Source organism: Pristis pectinata, chromosome 6 (assembly GCF_009764475.1).
Source record: "Pristis pectinata isolate sPriPec2 chromosome 6, sPriPec2.1.pri, whole genome shotgun sequence".
NCBI lineage: Eukaryota > Metazoa > Chordata > Chondrichthyes > Rhinopristiformes > Pristidae > Pristis > Pristis pectinata.
In genome coordinates, this window is record NC_067410.1 from 78,807,329 (window position 1) to 78,824,477 (window position 17,149).

Below are 17,149 nucleotides of genomic sequence, written 5' to 3' on the forward strand. Positions count from 1 at the left end.
TTTCAGGGGAAAAGTTACAGGTCTTGGTTAGAATCATGCATTTGAGGCCTGTGATCAACTGTGGCTTTATTTAGTGGTGCAGCAGGTTCAAGGAGTTGTTGACCCTCTCCTTCTATTTCTTGTATGTTTATGCAATGACAAATGGAATAACGTAATAGGTTTTCTCGTCTCAATATCATCTGGGGGGGGGTGTTATCGATTTCACGTTATCATTTGCAGACATCAATATTAATAATGATGAAATAATGTTGGTTTTCGTTTAACATATTAACTGAGCTGGGCAGAACCTGAATTCAGGAGCGGCCAGAATCTTAACTCCCTAAAACAGATAGGTTGGCTATGTCAGAGGTTAAACAGCTAAAACACTGGCACAACAGCTGATCCCATCCACTTTTTGTTTTAATGGAGGAGGAAAGAGGGTGGATGCTGTGTTCTTGCAGGAAACAAGGCACTAAATCAAATATTATAATATGAATTCCAGCCTTTAGTTTATCAGTAATTCTGCTTGTGAGCCAGAGGAGCAGAAGTGTTTCTTCCAAGTCCAAAAATATACAAAGTAAACCCTCCCAGCAATATCTGTTTGTGCCCTGTCTGTCTTCATTATCTCCCCCCCCTTCAAGGTTTTAAAAGACTCTGACCAATATTTGACCCTCACCATCTCAAGCACTATTGGTACCCTTAACTATTATCAGAAATTCCCCCCTTCCAAGATCAGAACGTCCTGTGGTCCAGACACCCCTCTCTTTGATTTAGCATCTCATTTAAAAGACAATACTTCCAAAACTGAGCCATTCCTTCAGTGTTACATTGGAGTGTCAGACTAGTCTCTGGAGCAGCCCTTAAACCTCTAATTTATTGATGCAACTGCAAGAATATTACCAATTAAGCTACAGCTAATACTTTAGGTTGCATATCCTGGATTTGGATCTCATCACAGCTGTTAATTTACAATTAAGTTCCTCATTACATGTACTTTACTGAGTCAGCAAACATTGGACTAATCTTTTTACATAAGAAATACCAGGAGGTGAAGATTCAAGTCAAATTTTGCTGGTAGACCTCCCTACAATTCAGTATATGTGGTTTTATGTGTGTCCCTACACATTCATTTTATATACACTGGTTCTTCTACCTCACTGTGAAGCCTGTAATTGAAGTCATTCCAGCTCATTAAGCAACCCCTATGCACCCTGCTCATTTTCCTAAAAATCAGCATAAAACAACATGGGTTTTTAATTGCCAGGTAAATGACATTGCATTAATTTTAACTTCCAAGACATTGGAGATATTTTCTTAAATGTTTCAGAATTATTTTTGAAGAGCAGAAAACTGTGAATATGTTAAATCTTAAGAGGAACTTCATAAGAGCTTGTAAATTGCATGTCCTGCTCTTTCATGCAGCTCAGGACATGGGCAGAAATATATAAAAACAACCTTTATTTTTTAGTTGAGTCAGAGAGAGCACAAATGATTCTCCTTGAACTAGAAATAAACTTGTTCAGCGGGGTTACCAATTTCCTACACTGAAGGCCTCTTCCTGAACCTCTGCTGCCAGCTATTCCTAAAGCTGAGGAATGCTGAGCAGGATCCAGATGACATTTAGTGTCTGCAGTTTGCATGTCAGATTCAAAACTGACTTGAGGCCACTAAATCACAGCTGCCTCTTAACTACTGTTATGGGTGGCAAGTTTCTGCACACTGCTGGTTGACTGCCCAAAAGTCAAAATAGACATAAATAATTATTTAGGACTTGGTTTTTTTTTAAAGAAAACAAGAATAATTGCGAGAGACATGAATAAAATGAACAGAAAAATAGAAACCAAGTTAATACAATGGCTTTTATTTTTCCATGATCGATGTCTTGAGAGATTAGCCAGCAAGCTCAATCAACAACTTAAACAAAATATGTAGAGTAAGCAGTGTTATTGCTTCATTGTTTGTCATCAGTTGTAAAATACTGGAACTTGCTGCAAATATAAATCTTTACAAACTACTATTAAACAAAAGTGAAGTTTGTAACGTCAAAGGCTGTGCAAACCACCAGTGACCCACTCCCTTGTTGCTGTTCTAACCCCTATGTTTGTTTCCATTCCTAGCTTTGCATGCCTAGCCTTAGTTCCATCATCAGTATGCGTCTATATCTCATTCCACACTTTTCCCATTTTAGTTCAACGACACAACTGCTTTGACAGCTATAGCCCTAGCCAAATTCCCAGCTTCAAGACTATCCTATTTCCCTGTTCAGCCTTCCTGTCGTAGCCACACCACAATAGACCATCAGTCTTGCCCCATTCACTTCATTTATAAGTTAATACTGGCAATGAAATGAGAAGTGGTAGTGTTATAACTTAAACACTGCCCCAGGATAAATGTACACATCTCAAACAAATCTAAAAGTACACCATTTATCTAAATCACAGCAATCATTCTGGACAGGGGAAGTGTTCTATTATTTTATTACAACGTTTAAAGTTAACAGAATAAAACATTTTCCATTGCAGATATCCAGTACCACCACATTGTACAATTAGATGCAAGATAAAATAGCTCCCACCCCATTCTCTTTATAATAATCACCTTAAACATTTCTTCATGCCTTTCCTTCCATAACCTTTTCAAGTAAGATTGTGACCGTGAGTCTCCTCCATGAAGTGTTCCTACCAATTCTGCGCTTGGGTGAGATGAGAGACCGCAGATGCTGGAATTTGGAGCAATGAACAATCCGCTGGAGGAACATAGTGGGTTGAGCAGCATTGATGTTGCTTGACCCATTGAGTTCCTCCAGCAGATTGTGTTGCTACTGCACAAGGGCAAGACTTCTGACTGCTGGTGTGACACTGCTCAGAATCTCATCATATATTTCCTGGGTGAGTGCCATAATAGTGTTTGGTGCAGAATCAATCTGACGTTATGCCACCATATAGTGCAGAGCTCTGGCATCACAATTTCACAGTGACTACATTTTCAATACAAGGGGGCATTCTGATAATGCAATACCTCACTATGGGCCAACAAGGTTATCACGTTTGCTGACACATTTCAAGTCATAGAGCATAGGTCTTAAAAATTGCATCAGAAGAAAATGTATTAATTTTGTTTTCTCTTTAGAAACCAAACTGTTTTCTATTGGTTCGGAGGCAAAGGGCCAGTTATCCTTTGTAGAAATAAAACATTGAGGTTGTGACTTAATCTCTGGATGCTTAAAATTGTAAGACTATATTGTTAAATATACTTTAGAAAAACTCACTAGAAACCTGGGTTGCTGGTCTATAAGTCCCAAATTTGAATTTAGTAAGAAAACAGAACATTTTAAAATTTGTTTCCACCACCACCTCTGGCAACGAGTTCCAGATATCAACCATTCCAGTCAAATCCCCTTTAAAATTCCTTCCTCTCACCTTAACCCCTATTGTTTTTGATACCCCCACCCCCCCATGTCATGGGAAAAATATTCTATCTACCCTATCAAAACTTCTTAAAATCCCAAGGTCCCCCTGTTCATCAACATTCCTTTGTACCCTACCATTCACTATGTATGTCCTACCCATATTTGACTTCATAGGTCAGCCCAGCCTGTGTCAAAGTATTCACCCATAGATATTATCTGTCAAATTCAATCCTGTTCTTATTCAACATTCCTACCCTCACTCACTCCCTTACACACACTTCAAACAAAATCGCAATCCAAGAGTCTTCTTCCCATCCCTAACCACAGGTGCAATGACCAAATGGAGGGCAGTTAACCCACTACTGAATAGGAATCAAATATGGGATCTTAATGGTCTTGAAGAACAAATCTCCATTTAACAACCTGATCTGATTTTATTCAGCTTCCATTGCAGAATGAATGCATTTATACTGATCCATTAATAATTTGCAAGTACTTAATGCTACAAACCCAGATTTCTCATTTACCCAAATGTATATCTTTTGCATTGTATTAAGTATTCACTTTTTTTTTTGCACGTGATCTGTGTAAAAGTTGAAGAAAATTTACGGGAGGCTCAGCTTCAACTGAATGTGGAGACATATGCAAGACTTTCTTCCTTACTTCCTCTGTATTTGAAAATTTACTTTATTTCTGTTAATTCTTTTTGTTTACCATGGATGCTGCCTGACCTCCTGAGAACTTCCAGCATTTTCTATTTTTATATTTGATTTTTCCCATCTGTAGCATCTTTTGTTTATGCTTACTGGTTATGTGCATTTTCTTAGAGGAACAGATAGGTGGCTTGGTGTAAATAGAGGTGACAGGATTAAGCATCTTATGTACAGAATCTTGAGCCCATGTGGTATGTTATCCAAAAACAAAACAAAACCAGAAAGACTCAGTAGGTATTGCTAGCAGTACACATGGTGAGATCAGAGCATTTGAAGATGTTCTTATTGACCCTGATCACTTGGGTAAAATCACCTAATGTCGACTGTTGCTGCATCCTTGTGCCACAACCACCAGTACTGACTTGATTCTACTAACTTTTCAACATTTCTCTAAAGTTTCACTAGGCTCTATCAGGTTAAAAAAAATAACTCTTATTCTCTACCTTCTCCTTCTCCCCCCCCCCCCCCCCCCCCCCTCCAAAAAAGGCCTCCAGTGCACCATGCAGAAATCTTGAAACCTGCTCCCTCATTCTGTGACATTCTTACTTTAGAATTAGATCCAATTGAAAGACAACTGATCCAGTCACATTCTGCCTTACCTTTAAGAGATGCAGGCAAACTTAGTTTCCCTGATGATGCATTTAGAGATTCAACAATGTTGTTGATGTCAGGATATTGCATGAAAATGGTGCTAAGATAGATCAGCCATGATCCTGATGAGTACTATAGCATGCTGGAAGGGACATATGGCCTACTCTGGCTTCTAATTATATTTTAATGTTCTTGCATCTAATGTAGACAACTTTGTACTCTTTCTCATTGAAATTAATTTACCACAATTTTGTTCATTCAGTCTCTTTGTAACCTAATTGTATAGACACTTGACATTTCAATAGTTTAGATATGAACTATTTAGATATGAATGTAGAAAACCTACAGCACAATTCAGGCCCTTTGGCCCACAAAGGCCCTTTGGCCCACAGATGTTATATTCAGTTAAATTTAAAAAAAAAAGATTCAAATTGTTAGCAGATTAGCTAAAACAGGCATTTTAACCCTATAACATTTCCAACATGAAAATGTGAGGATTATGCACCTCTATTTTCCTAGTAAGCCTAATCATGTTTAAGGAACCACAGCTGAAAAATACAGGTCTGCACTACCACATATCTGCTCCATCAAAAGGTCTTAACTGCTCCATAATAAACTTAAAATCACCCTTTGTGTCTATTCCTTTCTGATTACCACTGCTGATTGCTGTTCCTTGCTGGGGACCTCAACTGGGTAATTACCTCAGAAAAGACTAAATTTAGGTGTCTTAGTACTTTACCATATTTAAAATGTACTCCTTGTTGGAACAAGTGGTATCTAATTGCACACAGCAAGCTTCCACAAATATCACTGTCACAATGACTAGATAATACACTTTAGCAGTATTGATAGTCTTTTATTGAACAATGTTTCCATAATGGACATGTGAACATTAATTGAAAACCAAAGAGACTGACTAGTTTTAGATCTTAAACAGAAGAGTTACATATGTTATTGAAAAGTACATCCCGTTTAATAGCAAGTTAAAATATAAATAATTACCTGCAACAGAATCTTGAAACTCTGTGTTACTGGCATACAAATTTAAGACCAATTCATCTGAAATGCCTCCCTCTACCATTAAAATAAAAAGGTAAGATTTCATGGTACCTCGAGCATTGAGTTTTATTGATCTTTCCCACTATTTTAATTCTATGGTCATACTTGGTAGTCACTCTCAAAATTAGTACAATATTCCACTGATATGGATGTTTACTGTTCACATCTGCACATATAAAGAGAGACTTCATAAATATCTCATCACCATCAAACGCAATAAAATCTGCATCCTGGATGGAATTTTATTTAAAAAAAAGTTAATGACGTCTTAACATCCATTCTCTCAAAATACAGCACCCTTTTCTTAAGTTTCACCTACTTAATAATAAGTGCAGTACAACAGATGAACTCAGAAATAAAGTTAAAATACATAGGTGGAGAAGATTCCTTCATAAAAATATGCAATGAAAATATAAACTGGATGTTAGGCCATAAAACAGGCTATCACTGGCACACAGAGAACCGTTTCTCCATAACCATCAGATTCCATTATTTATTAAATAACAGGTGTCTCTTTCCAGATGAAATGGGCTATAATTTTCTGAAGGACAGAATCTAACGGCATCTGTCTTTATTTAGACGTGCCCTTATCTGCTTAATGTCAAAAATATTTCATCTCATAAATTTCTACAAATGTAAGCTGGCAATGGCACAAGCAAAATAGGGCAGCTGAGATCTGAGTGAACAGGAAAAGCAATTGTTTATCCCCTTCGCCAATCAGACAGAAGGATTGCAAAATTACTAGCACAAAGATGGAACAGGAAGTGTACAAGTAGATGAATTCAATGCCAAATCAAATGCAGGAAGGGAGACAAAAATGAAAGATTGGATTATGGAAAACTTTTCATTTTAAATTTCACTCTTAAAATCAGCAACATTTAAAGCCTGTAGTATGATGTTGTTTCATTGTGCTAATTGTTAGGTGTGGCCTACATTTAAAAAAAAATCACTGAAAGCTAATCTAAGGTTAATTAAATATTTATGGAACTTTACAGATTCTAGTAGTGACTCCTTAAATCATTCCAGGGTGGTACTAACTATGCAACAAGTTGCACAAGTGCAGCAATTTTACACTGGCATATTGATTTTAAGAATGGTCTATCTACAGAATATTTCAAGTCCATCACCTGCACTGGCAACAATCAGAGATAGCTGGAGGAAACAACATGAGAAACAAGCATATTTGAGTGAAGTTGAAACTCGGAAACAGACTAAAAACAACAGCAACAACCTGAAGGATATGAGAATGGAAGAAAAATAAATGTGGGTCATGGGTCCCACTGTAAATTTCAGAGTGCCAGAGTCTTGAGGACTATTGAAAGTACTTGCACTTCTTTGTAGTGAACAATGTCCCACTCAGGATCAACACTAGTTATAGGGCATGGTGAAGTGGAAGGGGTAGGGGTGGAAAATAAAAGAGAGCATCCTGGGGATGGGCTGTGACCAAAGATCACCAGCTTGTGGTCAGGTTGCCAAGAAAGTGAGGAAGGTAAGTGAGTAATGAGTGAATAGAGGGCCTTCGGGAAGGACCGAGAGAGAGAAGAGGCAAATGGCTGGCAGCAGTGGTGTTTGTGTATATTTGAGCTTTATCCAGGGCCTTGGTGAATCACTGCTTAATAGGCATAGGTTGTCTATCAGGAGAAAATGGAAAGTCAGAGGATAGAAAGTGAGGAGATCTAAGGGCCGGGCAGAAATTGTGGGGGGGAGGGTGGGGGGGGATGGAGAGAGGGGGGAAGTGTTGTTGGAAAAGGAATCAAGTTTTGGGAGTCAAATCAGTTAGTGGGTGGACACATGCTTTAAAGTGATCCTGATCTGGTTCAGTGTTAACCAGGAGTGACCAATGTTAATCCAAGTTTCTTATCAATGATCCAGAAGGAATGACATCATCCCTTGTGTGAATGATATGGAATTGTCAAACCCGCAAGGGTGCCCAACTCTGGGAATTTCCGCAGTGACACAAATTACCCAGCAATGGTTGCAATCACGTTTCACTCTGGGTTAAGTAATCTTTTCAATTTGCACAACCCTTATGCTATGGGGTGTGGGCACTGAAATGATTGACTTGGTAGGCCAGAAGCATAGATGGCTCTTTAACTGCATCAAGATACAGTAAAATGTGTTTTGCACTAAAGGAGTTGATTTAAACCTATGTTTTTAAGAAAAAGCACTAAAGTGATGGCAAGCTTTTAAACCAGAATTTTTCTGTCTGACATTGTATACATGCCATTTAATGCAATATGTCACATTGCAATAAAATGGTATATGTGCAATATATTACATTGCATGTATGTCATTTAAACTGCACATACCCTTTTAAAGAAGTGAATATTACTGCTTATGCCCTGGTACAACTGTCTTTTCTGCTGTTATAAGCACCAAATTTAGATTTCCAGTCCGACATGTAAGAGTTCCATCGATGGAATTCCTGCTTCCACTGTTGTTCTACTTCATCCATGTGTGCTGGAAAAAATGTTGCAATTCTCAATTATAATTTCTAAGTCACAGATTTTCCGGTACAGAACATTTAATCAGTAGCACTAGATTTATGATTAATATTTAACATTTACATCACTGCAAAATTATTAAATGGGTATTAGCATTAAAAATATTTGAAAATGTTTTGTAATAAATTATACTACTACATTTTTAGATTTTGTTTTGTGGAGACTTAAAGTTCTGTGCTAATTTTGTTTTGAACAACACCAAGGAGTTATTTCACTGCAAACTGTGTTCCATACGGTATTTATCCTTTTTTGGCTCTAAAACGCCTATGTAAATACCAGCAGCTTGGGGCTGACATTGATGCACAGCAAGCAGAGTGCACAATTCCTGGCACATTTCCCATCACTATTCCAAGAATGGAACAAAAGTCAAAGACAAAAACAAAACAGAACAAACATTAGCTCCATTTGCTCATATCATCTATTGATCATTAGCTGAAGGTACAGCTGATTTATAAACAGCAATAGCTGTGGTAATTATTAACCATAGAACAATACAGCACAATACAAGCCCTTCGGCCCACCATGTTGTGCCGCCCTTCAAACCACACCTAAGACTATCTAACCCCTTCCTCCCACATATCCCTCTATCTTAAATTCCTCCATATGCTTATCTAACAATCTCTTGAACTTAACCAACGTATCAGCCTCCACCACCACCCCAGGCAGTGCATTCCATGCACCAACCACTCTCTGGGTGAAAAACCTCCCTCTGACATCTCCCTTGAACTTCCCACCCATTACCTTAAAGCCATGTCGTCTTGTTTTGAGCATTGGTGCCCTGGGAAAGAGGCACTGGCTGTCCATTCTATCTATTCCTCTTAATATCATGTATACCTCTATCATGTCTCCCCTCATCCTCCTCCTCTCCAATGAGAACAGCCCTAGCTCCTTTAGTCTCTCCTCATAATCCATACTCTATAATCCAGGCAGCACCCTGGTAAATCTCCTCTGCACCCTTTCCAATGCCTCCACATCCTTCCTACAATGAGGCGACCACAACTGGACACAGTACTCTAAGTGTGGCCTAACCATAGTTTTGTAAAGCTGCATCATCACTTCGTGGCTCTTAAACTCGATCCCCCGACTTATGAAAGCTAACATCCCATAAGCTTTCTTAACTACCCTATCTACCTGTGAGGCGACTTTCAGTGATTTGCAGATATGAACTCCCAGATCCCTCTGCTTCTCCACACTACCCAGAATCCTGCCATTTACCTTGTACTCTGCCTTGGAGTTTGTTCTTCCAAAGTGTACTACCTCACACTTCTCTGGATTGAACTCCATCTGCCACTTCTCAGCCCAGCTCTGCATCCTATCAATATCCCTCTGCAAGCTTCGACAACCTTCCACACTATCCACACCACCACCAATCTTTGTGTCATCTGCAAACTTGCTAACCCAGCCTTCCACCCCCTCATCTAAGTCATTAATAAATATCACAAAAAGTAGAGGTCCCAGAACCGATCCCTGTGGGACACCACTAGTCACAGCCCTCCAATCCAAATGCACTCCCTCCACCACAACCCTCTGCCTTCTACAGGCAAGCCAATTCTGAATCCACATGGTTAAGCCTCCCTGGATCCCCTGGCATCTGACCTTCCGAAGAAGGCTACCATGCAGAACCTTGTCAAACACCTTAGTAAAATCCATGTAGACCACATCCACTGCACTACCCTCATCAATCTTCCTGGTCACTTCCTCAAAGAACCCTATCAGGCTTGTGAGGCAAGATCTTCCCTTCACAAAGCCATGCTGGCTGTCCCTAATCAATCCATGATTCTCCAAATGCTCATAGATCTTATCTCTTAGAATCCTTTCTAACAGCTTACCCACCACAGACATAAAGCTCACCGGCCTGTAATTCCCTGGACTATCCCTACTATCTTTTTTGAATAAGGGGACAACATTCACCACCCTCCAATCCTCCGGTACCATCCCCGTGGACAACGAGGACTCAAAGATAATAACGGTTCAGCAATCTCCTCCCTCGCCTCACGGAGCAGCCTGGGGAATATTCCGTCAGGCCCCGGGGACTTATCTGTCCTAATATTTTCTAACAACTCCAACACATCCTCTCTCTTAGTATCTACATACTCTAGAACATTACCCTCACCAACACTGTCCTCATCATCATCAAGACTCTTCTCCTTGGTGAATACTGAATAGAAGTATTCATTGAGAGCCTCACCCACTTCCACAGCTTCCAGGCACATCCTTCCACCTTTGTCTCTAATCGGACCTACCTTTACCCTAGCCATCCTTCTACTCTTCACGTACAAGAAAAAAGCCTTGGGATTCTCCTTAACCCTACTTGCCAAAGCCTTTTCATTTCCCCTTCTCGCTTCCCTCAGCCCCTTCTTAAGTTCCTTCCTTGCTACTTTATATTCCTCGTGAGCCCTGCCTGATCCTTGCTGCTTACACCTGATGTATGCTGCCTTCTTCCTAACTAGTTGTTCCACCTCTCTCGTCACCCATGGTTCCTTCACCCTACCATTCCTTCTCTGCCTCACTGGGACAAATTTATCCCCAACATCCTGCAAAAGATCCCTGAACATCGACCACATCTCCATAATACATTTCCCTTCAAAAAATGTCATCCCAATTTACGCTCCCAAGTTCTCACCTTTCCCCAATTAAATACCTTCCTGTCCTCTTTGCACCTATCCCTGTCCATGACAATTTTAAAGGTTATGGAGCAATGGTCACTGTCCCCCAAATGCTCACCCACCGATAGATCTGTCACCTGTCCTGGTTCATTACCTAAAACTAGATCTAATATGGCATTCCCTCTAGTCAGCCTGTCAACATACTGTGTCAGGAATCCGTCCTGGACACACTTAACAAACTACGCTCCGTCTAAACCCTTGGGACTAAGTAGGTGCCAATTGATATTTGGAAAGTTGAAATCTCCTATTATAATAACCCTGTTATTTTCACATCTTTCCAAAAACTGCCTCTCAATCTGCTCCTCAGTATCCCTACTGCTACCAGGGGGCCTATAGAATACTCCCAGGAGGGTAACTGCCCCTTTCTTGTTCCTAACTTCCACCCATATTAGAGTCCTTCTACATTTTCTACCCTTTCTGCAGCTGTAACAGTGTCCCTGACCAGTATCGCCACCCCTCCTCCTCTTCTCCCCCCCCCCACCCTATCCCTTTTAAAACACTGAAAACCAGGAATATTTAATATCCATTCCTGCCCTGATGTCAGCCATGTCTCTGTAACAACCACAATATCATAGTCCCATGTATTTACCCAAGCTCTCAGTTCATCTCCCTTATTCCTGATGCTTCTCGCATTTAAGTAAATGCACTTTAGCCCATCCACCTTACTACTTTTATAGCCTGTACTCTGCTTCTCCTTCCTCAAAGCCTCTCTACCTGTCAGATCTGACTTTTCCCCATCCCCTTCTTCCTCTGGTTCCCTTCCCCCTCGCAATCTAGTTTAAACCCTCCTGAACCACCCTAGCAAACCTGGCCGCAAGGATATCAGCCCCCCTCAAGGTTCGGGTGTAACCCGTCCTCTCTGTACAGGTCCCACCTTCCCCAAAAGAGATCCCAATGATCCAAAAATCTAAAACCCTCCCTCCTGCACCAACTTCTCAGCCACGCATTTATTTGCCATCTCCTCCTATTGCTACCTTCACTATAGCGTGGCACTGGCAGCAATCCCGAGATCGCTACCCTTGAGGTCCTGTTCTTCAGCCATCTGCCTAGCTCGCTAAACTCCCTTTTCAGGACCTCATTCCTCTTCCCAACTATGTCGTTGGTACCAACATGAACCACGACTTCTGGCTGTTCTCCCTCCCGCTCTAGAACCCTGTGGACCCGATCAGTGACATCATTAATGAAAACATTTCTCAGGATATATTACAGCATGCGGAATGTCAAAAATTGACGTTGAACAACCAAAATCTATTGTCATTGGCAAGATAATGCTTGGTTAGTTTGATTATGCTGGGTTTTATAATGAGCTTTTTCATGGAAAACATTTATTCATGTGTGAATTTTTAACAACCAATTCTAATTAAAGGAAAACAGGGCAAATAACTTCCAAATTATCCAAATGTAGCACTAAAACAAATTAGAATTTAACTAGTTTCACTTTAATAATATATTCTACTGAGCACTACAAGTTAATTATGCAATGTTGCTAATCAAAAAGTTGCGCTCAGAACCTCTCCTCAATGTGGCCTATTGTGCCTCCCAGGATGTTGGTGGTAGGTGCCCTCAGTAATGTTATATCAAGGGTAGGTAGTCAGACTCTTTTATTGGATATAGTCACTGATTGGCAAATGTAGTACAAATGCGATCTAGGTCTTGCCGCATGCAAGCAAGGATTGGTTCATTTGCTGAGGAGCTGCAAGTGGAATTGGATATGTTGTGCAATCAAAAACATTTCCACTTCTATGATGAAAGGAAATTTATAGATGAAGCTCCTGAAGATGATTGGGCTCAGGTCATTACCTTTAAAAGTCCTGCAGCATGTCTTAAGATTGGGTTAATTGACCTCTAGTTTTTCCTTTATGCATGCTGATTTCAGTTTTACTTGCGTTCCTTGATGCCGCGTTTAGTCAAATGCTGCCTTTATATTAATGGCAGCCACCCTCACCTCACTTTTGGAATTCAGCTCTTTGGTCCATACTGACAACCAGGCCATGATGAGATCTGGAGCAAAGTGCCCCTGACAAAACACAAACCTGCCAATGATAAGCAGGTTACTGCAGAATAAGTGCCACTTTATAGCACTGTCAATGACACCATTTATCTCTTTACTGATTGGATGGTAATTAGCCAGATTATTGTTTTGAGGACAGGGCATACCTGGACAAATTTGGTAAATACTGTTGTTGTAACCATCTTGGAACCGTTGGGCTGAGTATTACAGCCAGGTGTTGCCTGGTTCTGGGGCCCATGCTGTACGTAGTGCTGTCAGATATCACAGGAAGTGTACATAATTTGCTGAAGACAGGCTTTATGGGTGAGGAAACCTCAGGACAAAACTGAGATGGATCACCCACTGAGCACATTTTACTGGACATGGCTGTGAATGCTTCAGCCTTGTTTTTAAACACTTACCAGCATTGAGAATGGGAATGTGTTTGGAGCTCCCTCCTCCTGTTAGCTGTTTAATTTTCCACCATTGTCTACAACTAGATGTGACAGGACCGCAAAGCTTTAATCCCGATCCATTGACTGTTCAGCACACACATACTGTACTCCTGTGTTGCAGCTTCACCAGGCTGGCACCTCATTTTTAAGTAAGCCGGTTGCTGCCCTTTTTTGAACCACTGATTATCATCTGGTATAAATGGTAGAGTTGGGGATAAGCTGCTCCATGAGATTACAAATCATAAACAAGTCCTTTTTCCATCAATAATAGTGAAAACATCAACGTGCTCTGCAATAACTCTCTTACCTGTCCTTTGTAGCAATTTTGGAAGAAATAGATTCCAGAAGGCACACTGTTGAGCACGGTATTTCATATAAATTCTTGTTGCTTCTGTGTTTAAAGTTATATATTGTTGGTCTGTATGTGTATATTCAGGCCACCTCATTCCTTGCATTTTGGGTTCATTTGGGTTACTTTAACATAATAGGAAAAACATCATTGGCTATTAATCCATCCACTTTGAGGAAACCCATAACTTAACATCTCTAAACTACAACTTTAACTGGTTATGATTGAAAGTGTAAGCAAAATGTAAAGGCCATCTTCTTGGCTAATGCTTTGAGGGGAAGTGAAATCACATGCTTAACACTTCCAAGGATACTGCTGAAGTCATATTTTATCACACCTATTTGAGTACGACCTACTATTGTGCATCAAATTTCCAGTTACACTCAATGCAACAATATCAATCTTTAGATTTGCTGTCTTCACTTATTCAATACTGCAGCAAAATAATAGAAATTCTGGTTCTAAAAAAAGATCAATGCTGAACTTTAGTAAAATAGATTTTTAAACTGCCTTTAAACTGACTGAGAAGAAGGATTAGCACAAAACAAAAAATGACAGTAAATAAATTGATTAGGAATAGGCACTCAGTCTCACCTCACCATTCAATACCATTGCCAATTTGCTCCAGGCCTCATCTCCTATGTTTTAGTTCCACATCACTGTCAATTCCACGATCTTTCAAAAATGGTATCCACTTTCTCTTTTAATACCTTCAACAATCTAACCTCTAAAACCTCTTGGTCAGAGAATTCCAGAGTTACTGGCCTCTGGGGAGATTCCTATATACCTTAGTTTTAAATGCCTACCCCCTAATCCTACAATTATGTCCCCTCATTTGTTTCTCCCTCTACTGGAAAAATCTCAACATCTCCTCTCTCATGCTGCCTTAGGATCTTTTATGTTTTGACTGGAGTTTATCCTGAGAATATAGATCTAATTTCTTAAACTGCTCTCATCCCTTGAATTAACACAACTAATCTCTTTTGGACTGCTTTCATTGACAGAATATCCAAAGGGGACCAAAACTATGCAGAAGTGAAGTTAATTGATTTAAAATACGGTATTCTACATGTTATCTTACACACAGATTGATGATGAAATACTTATTTTAAGCATGCCTAATTTCGGTTCTCCATAAGGTTAGGGTAAAGTTCTGCATTTCAAATTGACACTGAACTAACATAACACTTGTTCAACAGCATAAAAAATAAATACAAAAAAAAGATAATATTGTATTTGCAGGAAGCAATGTACACTTAGCTTGTCAATGACTTACCCAGTTTTTGCAAAGTTTGCCCAGTAGTGCATCATGTTTCTGCTGAGCGTCTCTTCTGCCATAGTATAATTGAGCTTTCCATCAAGGGGCATTCCAAACATGAATTCAATCTCATAACCATGCATAACTCCCATCCACTCTGGCCAGTCTGCATTGGATGCACGGTGGTCAAACAAATAGACATAGGCAGTATTTCCACATTCAGCAATCTTATTAGCAAATTGCATCAAGGGACATATAAAATTGCGATCTCCAGCCACAGCAACCAAAGCATCACGATTTTTCGTTGCATTGTTCTTGTCTGTCCAATCTGTATATTGGAAAACTACAGCCTCCACTCCAATATCACCAGCATCAGAGAAAGCCATCTTTACACCTTTTAGGAATTGTTCACGAGTAATGAGACTTTCTGTATCCTTTTTGAAACCAGGAGCCTCGTATACCAAAAAGTAACTTCCCTCGTCTTTGTTCACACCTACTAAGATTTGGGTTTGTTTAAATTTTTTCATTTGAATTAATTCATCAGGCAGATCAGTGAGAAAATCCCCATCAACTACTGGTGTAAATACACATCCAGACAAAAGACTACCTGTTACAATTCCGAGACTCTTGTCCACTATCTCTTTGGGATGCTTATGACGAAGACAGCTCACTAGCTCTGCATCATTACTGAAAGCACAATTAAGCCGTTGAGCCAAGATTGAAGCCCTACGTTTTGCCTCAGCATCTTGTAAAACAGCCCAGGGAGCATTAGATGAACCACTTTGCATTATGGCTCTGGTAAAGAGAGAATGGCTTTTAGGTGAAAGAATATGGAGATGAATTGAAGCTGCTCCAGCACTCTCTCCAAACAAGGTCACGCTGTTGGGATTTCCTCCAAATGCCTTTATATTATCCTGAACCCACTTAAGTGCTAAACGTTGATCAAATAATCCCATGTTCCCATGAATATCATGACTACCAGGCAAAGCTAAAAATCCTAAAGCACCCAATCTGTAGTTCATGGAAACAACAATTACATTCTCGATGTAAGCTAGGTATTTGCCATCATAAACCATTAGGGAAGATGTGCCTGATGCAAAGCCCCCACCAAAGATCCATATCATAACAGCTGCTTTGTTTGGTTTTGGTGATGGAACCCACACATTAACATAGAGACAATCTTCACTAAGTTGAGTGTTAGGATTCCACATTTCTTCCCAAGCCAAACCAGGAGAAGAGTTGTTTACATACTGGTAACACGAGTTCGGATATTTGTCTGCAATCCACAGTCCAGACCAGGGTCTTCGAGGTTCTGGTTTCTTAAATCTAAGTTCACCAGTAGGCGGCTCTGCATATGGTATCCCCAGGAAAGCCGTAACTGATCCTGAGAGAACATTTAATGATGTTCCTTTTACTTTTCCTTGTTTAGTTGTGACTACCAACTCTTCTTCACTTGGTGTACTGTTGAGAGGTTCAAAAGTCAGAAGGAGCCACAGCACTGGTACGTGGCACGTTAAAAAGATTGGTTGCAATTTAAGCCTCATAACTGATTGTGTGCAGCACTGAAAAGAATTAGATCACAAAAATACATTGTTTAAATATGAAAAATACAAGTTTTACTTTGAAGAATAAAACTTAAGTACATCTATTCCACAGTATTGAAAGTTAACATGTCATGATGGTTAAGTGTATATTGCTGAGGATCCTATCAATAGTTTTTAAAGATCATTAATGACCTTGCAGCAAGTCTGATGATTTATAAATTGGACTTGTTTTAATGTAGTATATATTGTACATTAAGATCATCAAATATTTATGGGAAGGACAAAATAAGAGGGTGATTGTGTGGCAGACTTACTGCCAAATTAGTGGGCTGGATCTTTTGCTTAAAAGCCTGAAGGTCTGCTTGGAGTTGCCTACTTTCACCCATTACTTGTGTGGAAGTTTAGGCCTCCTGAGTGAAATTATAAACCCCAACTCCCACACAGCTGGCCACCAATCCCAGGATTAACTGCACTCAAGTACTGGACTCCTCATGAAAGGACTGTGCAAAGTTCGGCAGATTTCTTGGCTGTTAAACTGAACAATACATCTGCAGAACCTGCACCAGTCTTGTAAGCCTGTTTATCTTAATGAGAAGAAATGGCTATGGAGAGAAGGGCAAGTAGGAGTTAAC

The 17,149-nt window shown here is 39.9% G+C and overlaps 1 protein-coding gene across 8 annotated transcripts in view; it reads right to left on the reverse strand.

The window, feature by feature from the left end:
* Positions 1–5,549: 5,549 nt before the first annotated feature.
* The window catches only part of LOC127571960 (cholinesterase-like), a 37,838-nt gene continuing 26,238 nt past the window's right edge, over positions 5,550–17,149 (reverse strand). For all 8 annotated transcript variants that reach the window (XM_052018732.1, XM_052018729.1, XM_052018730.1 and 5 more), the window contains 3 exons: positions 14,992–16,535; positions 13,674–13,840; positions 5,550–8,211 (listed from right to left, as the gene is read on the reverse strand). In XM_052018732.1, the coding sequence (XP_051874692.1) occupies positions 8,087–8,211; positions 13,674–13,840; positions 14,992–16,517 (1,818 nt within the window). In that variant the 5' untranslated portion in view covers positions 16,518–16,535 and the 3' untranslated portion in view covers positions 5,550–8,086. The remainder of the gene's footprint in view (positions 8,212–13,673; positions 13,841–14,991; positions 16,536–17,149) is intronic.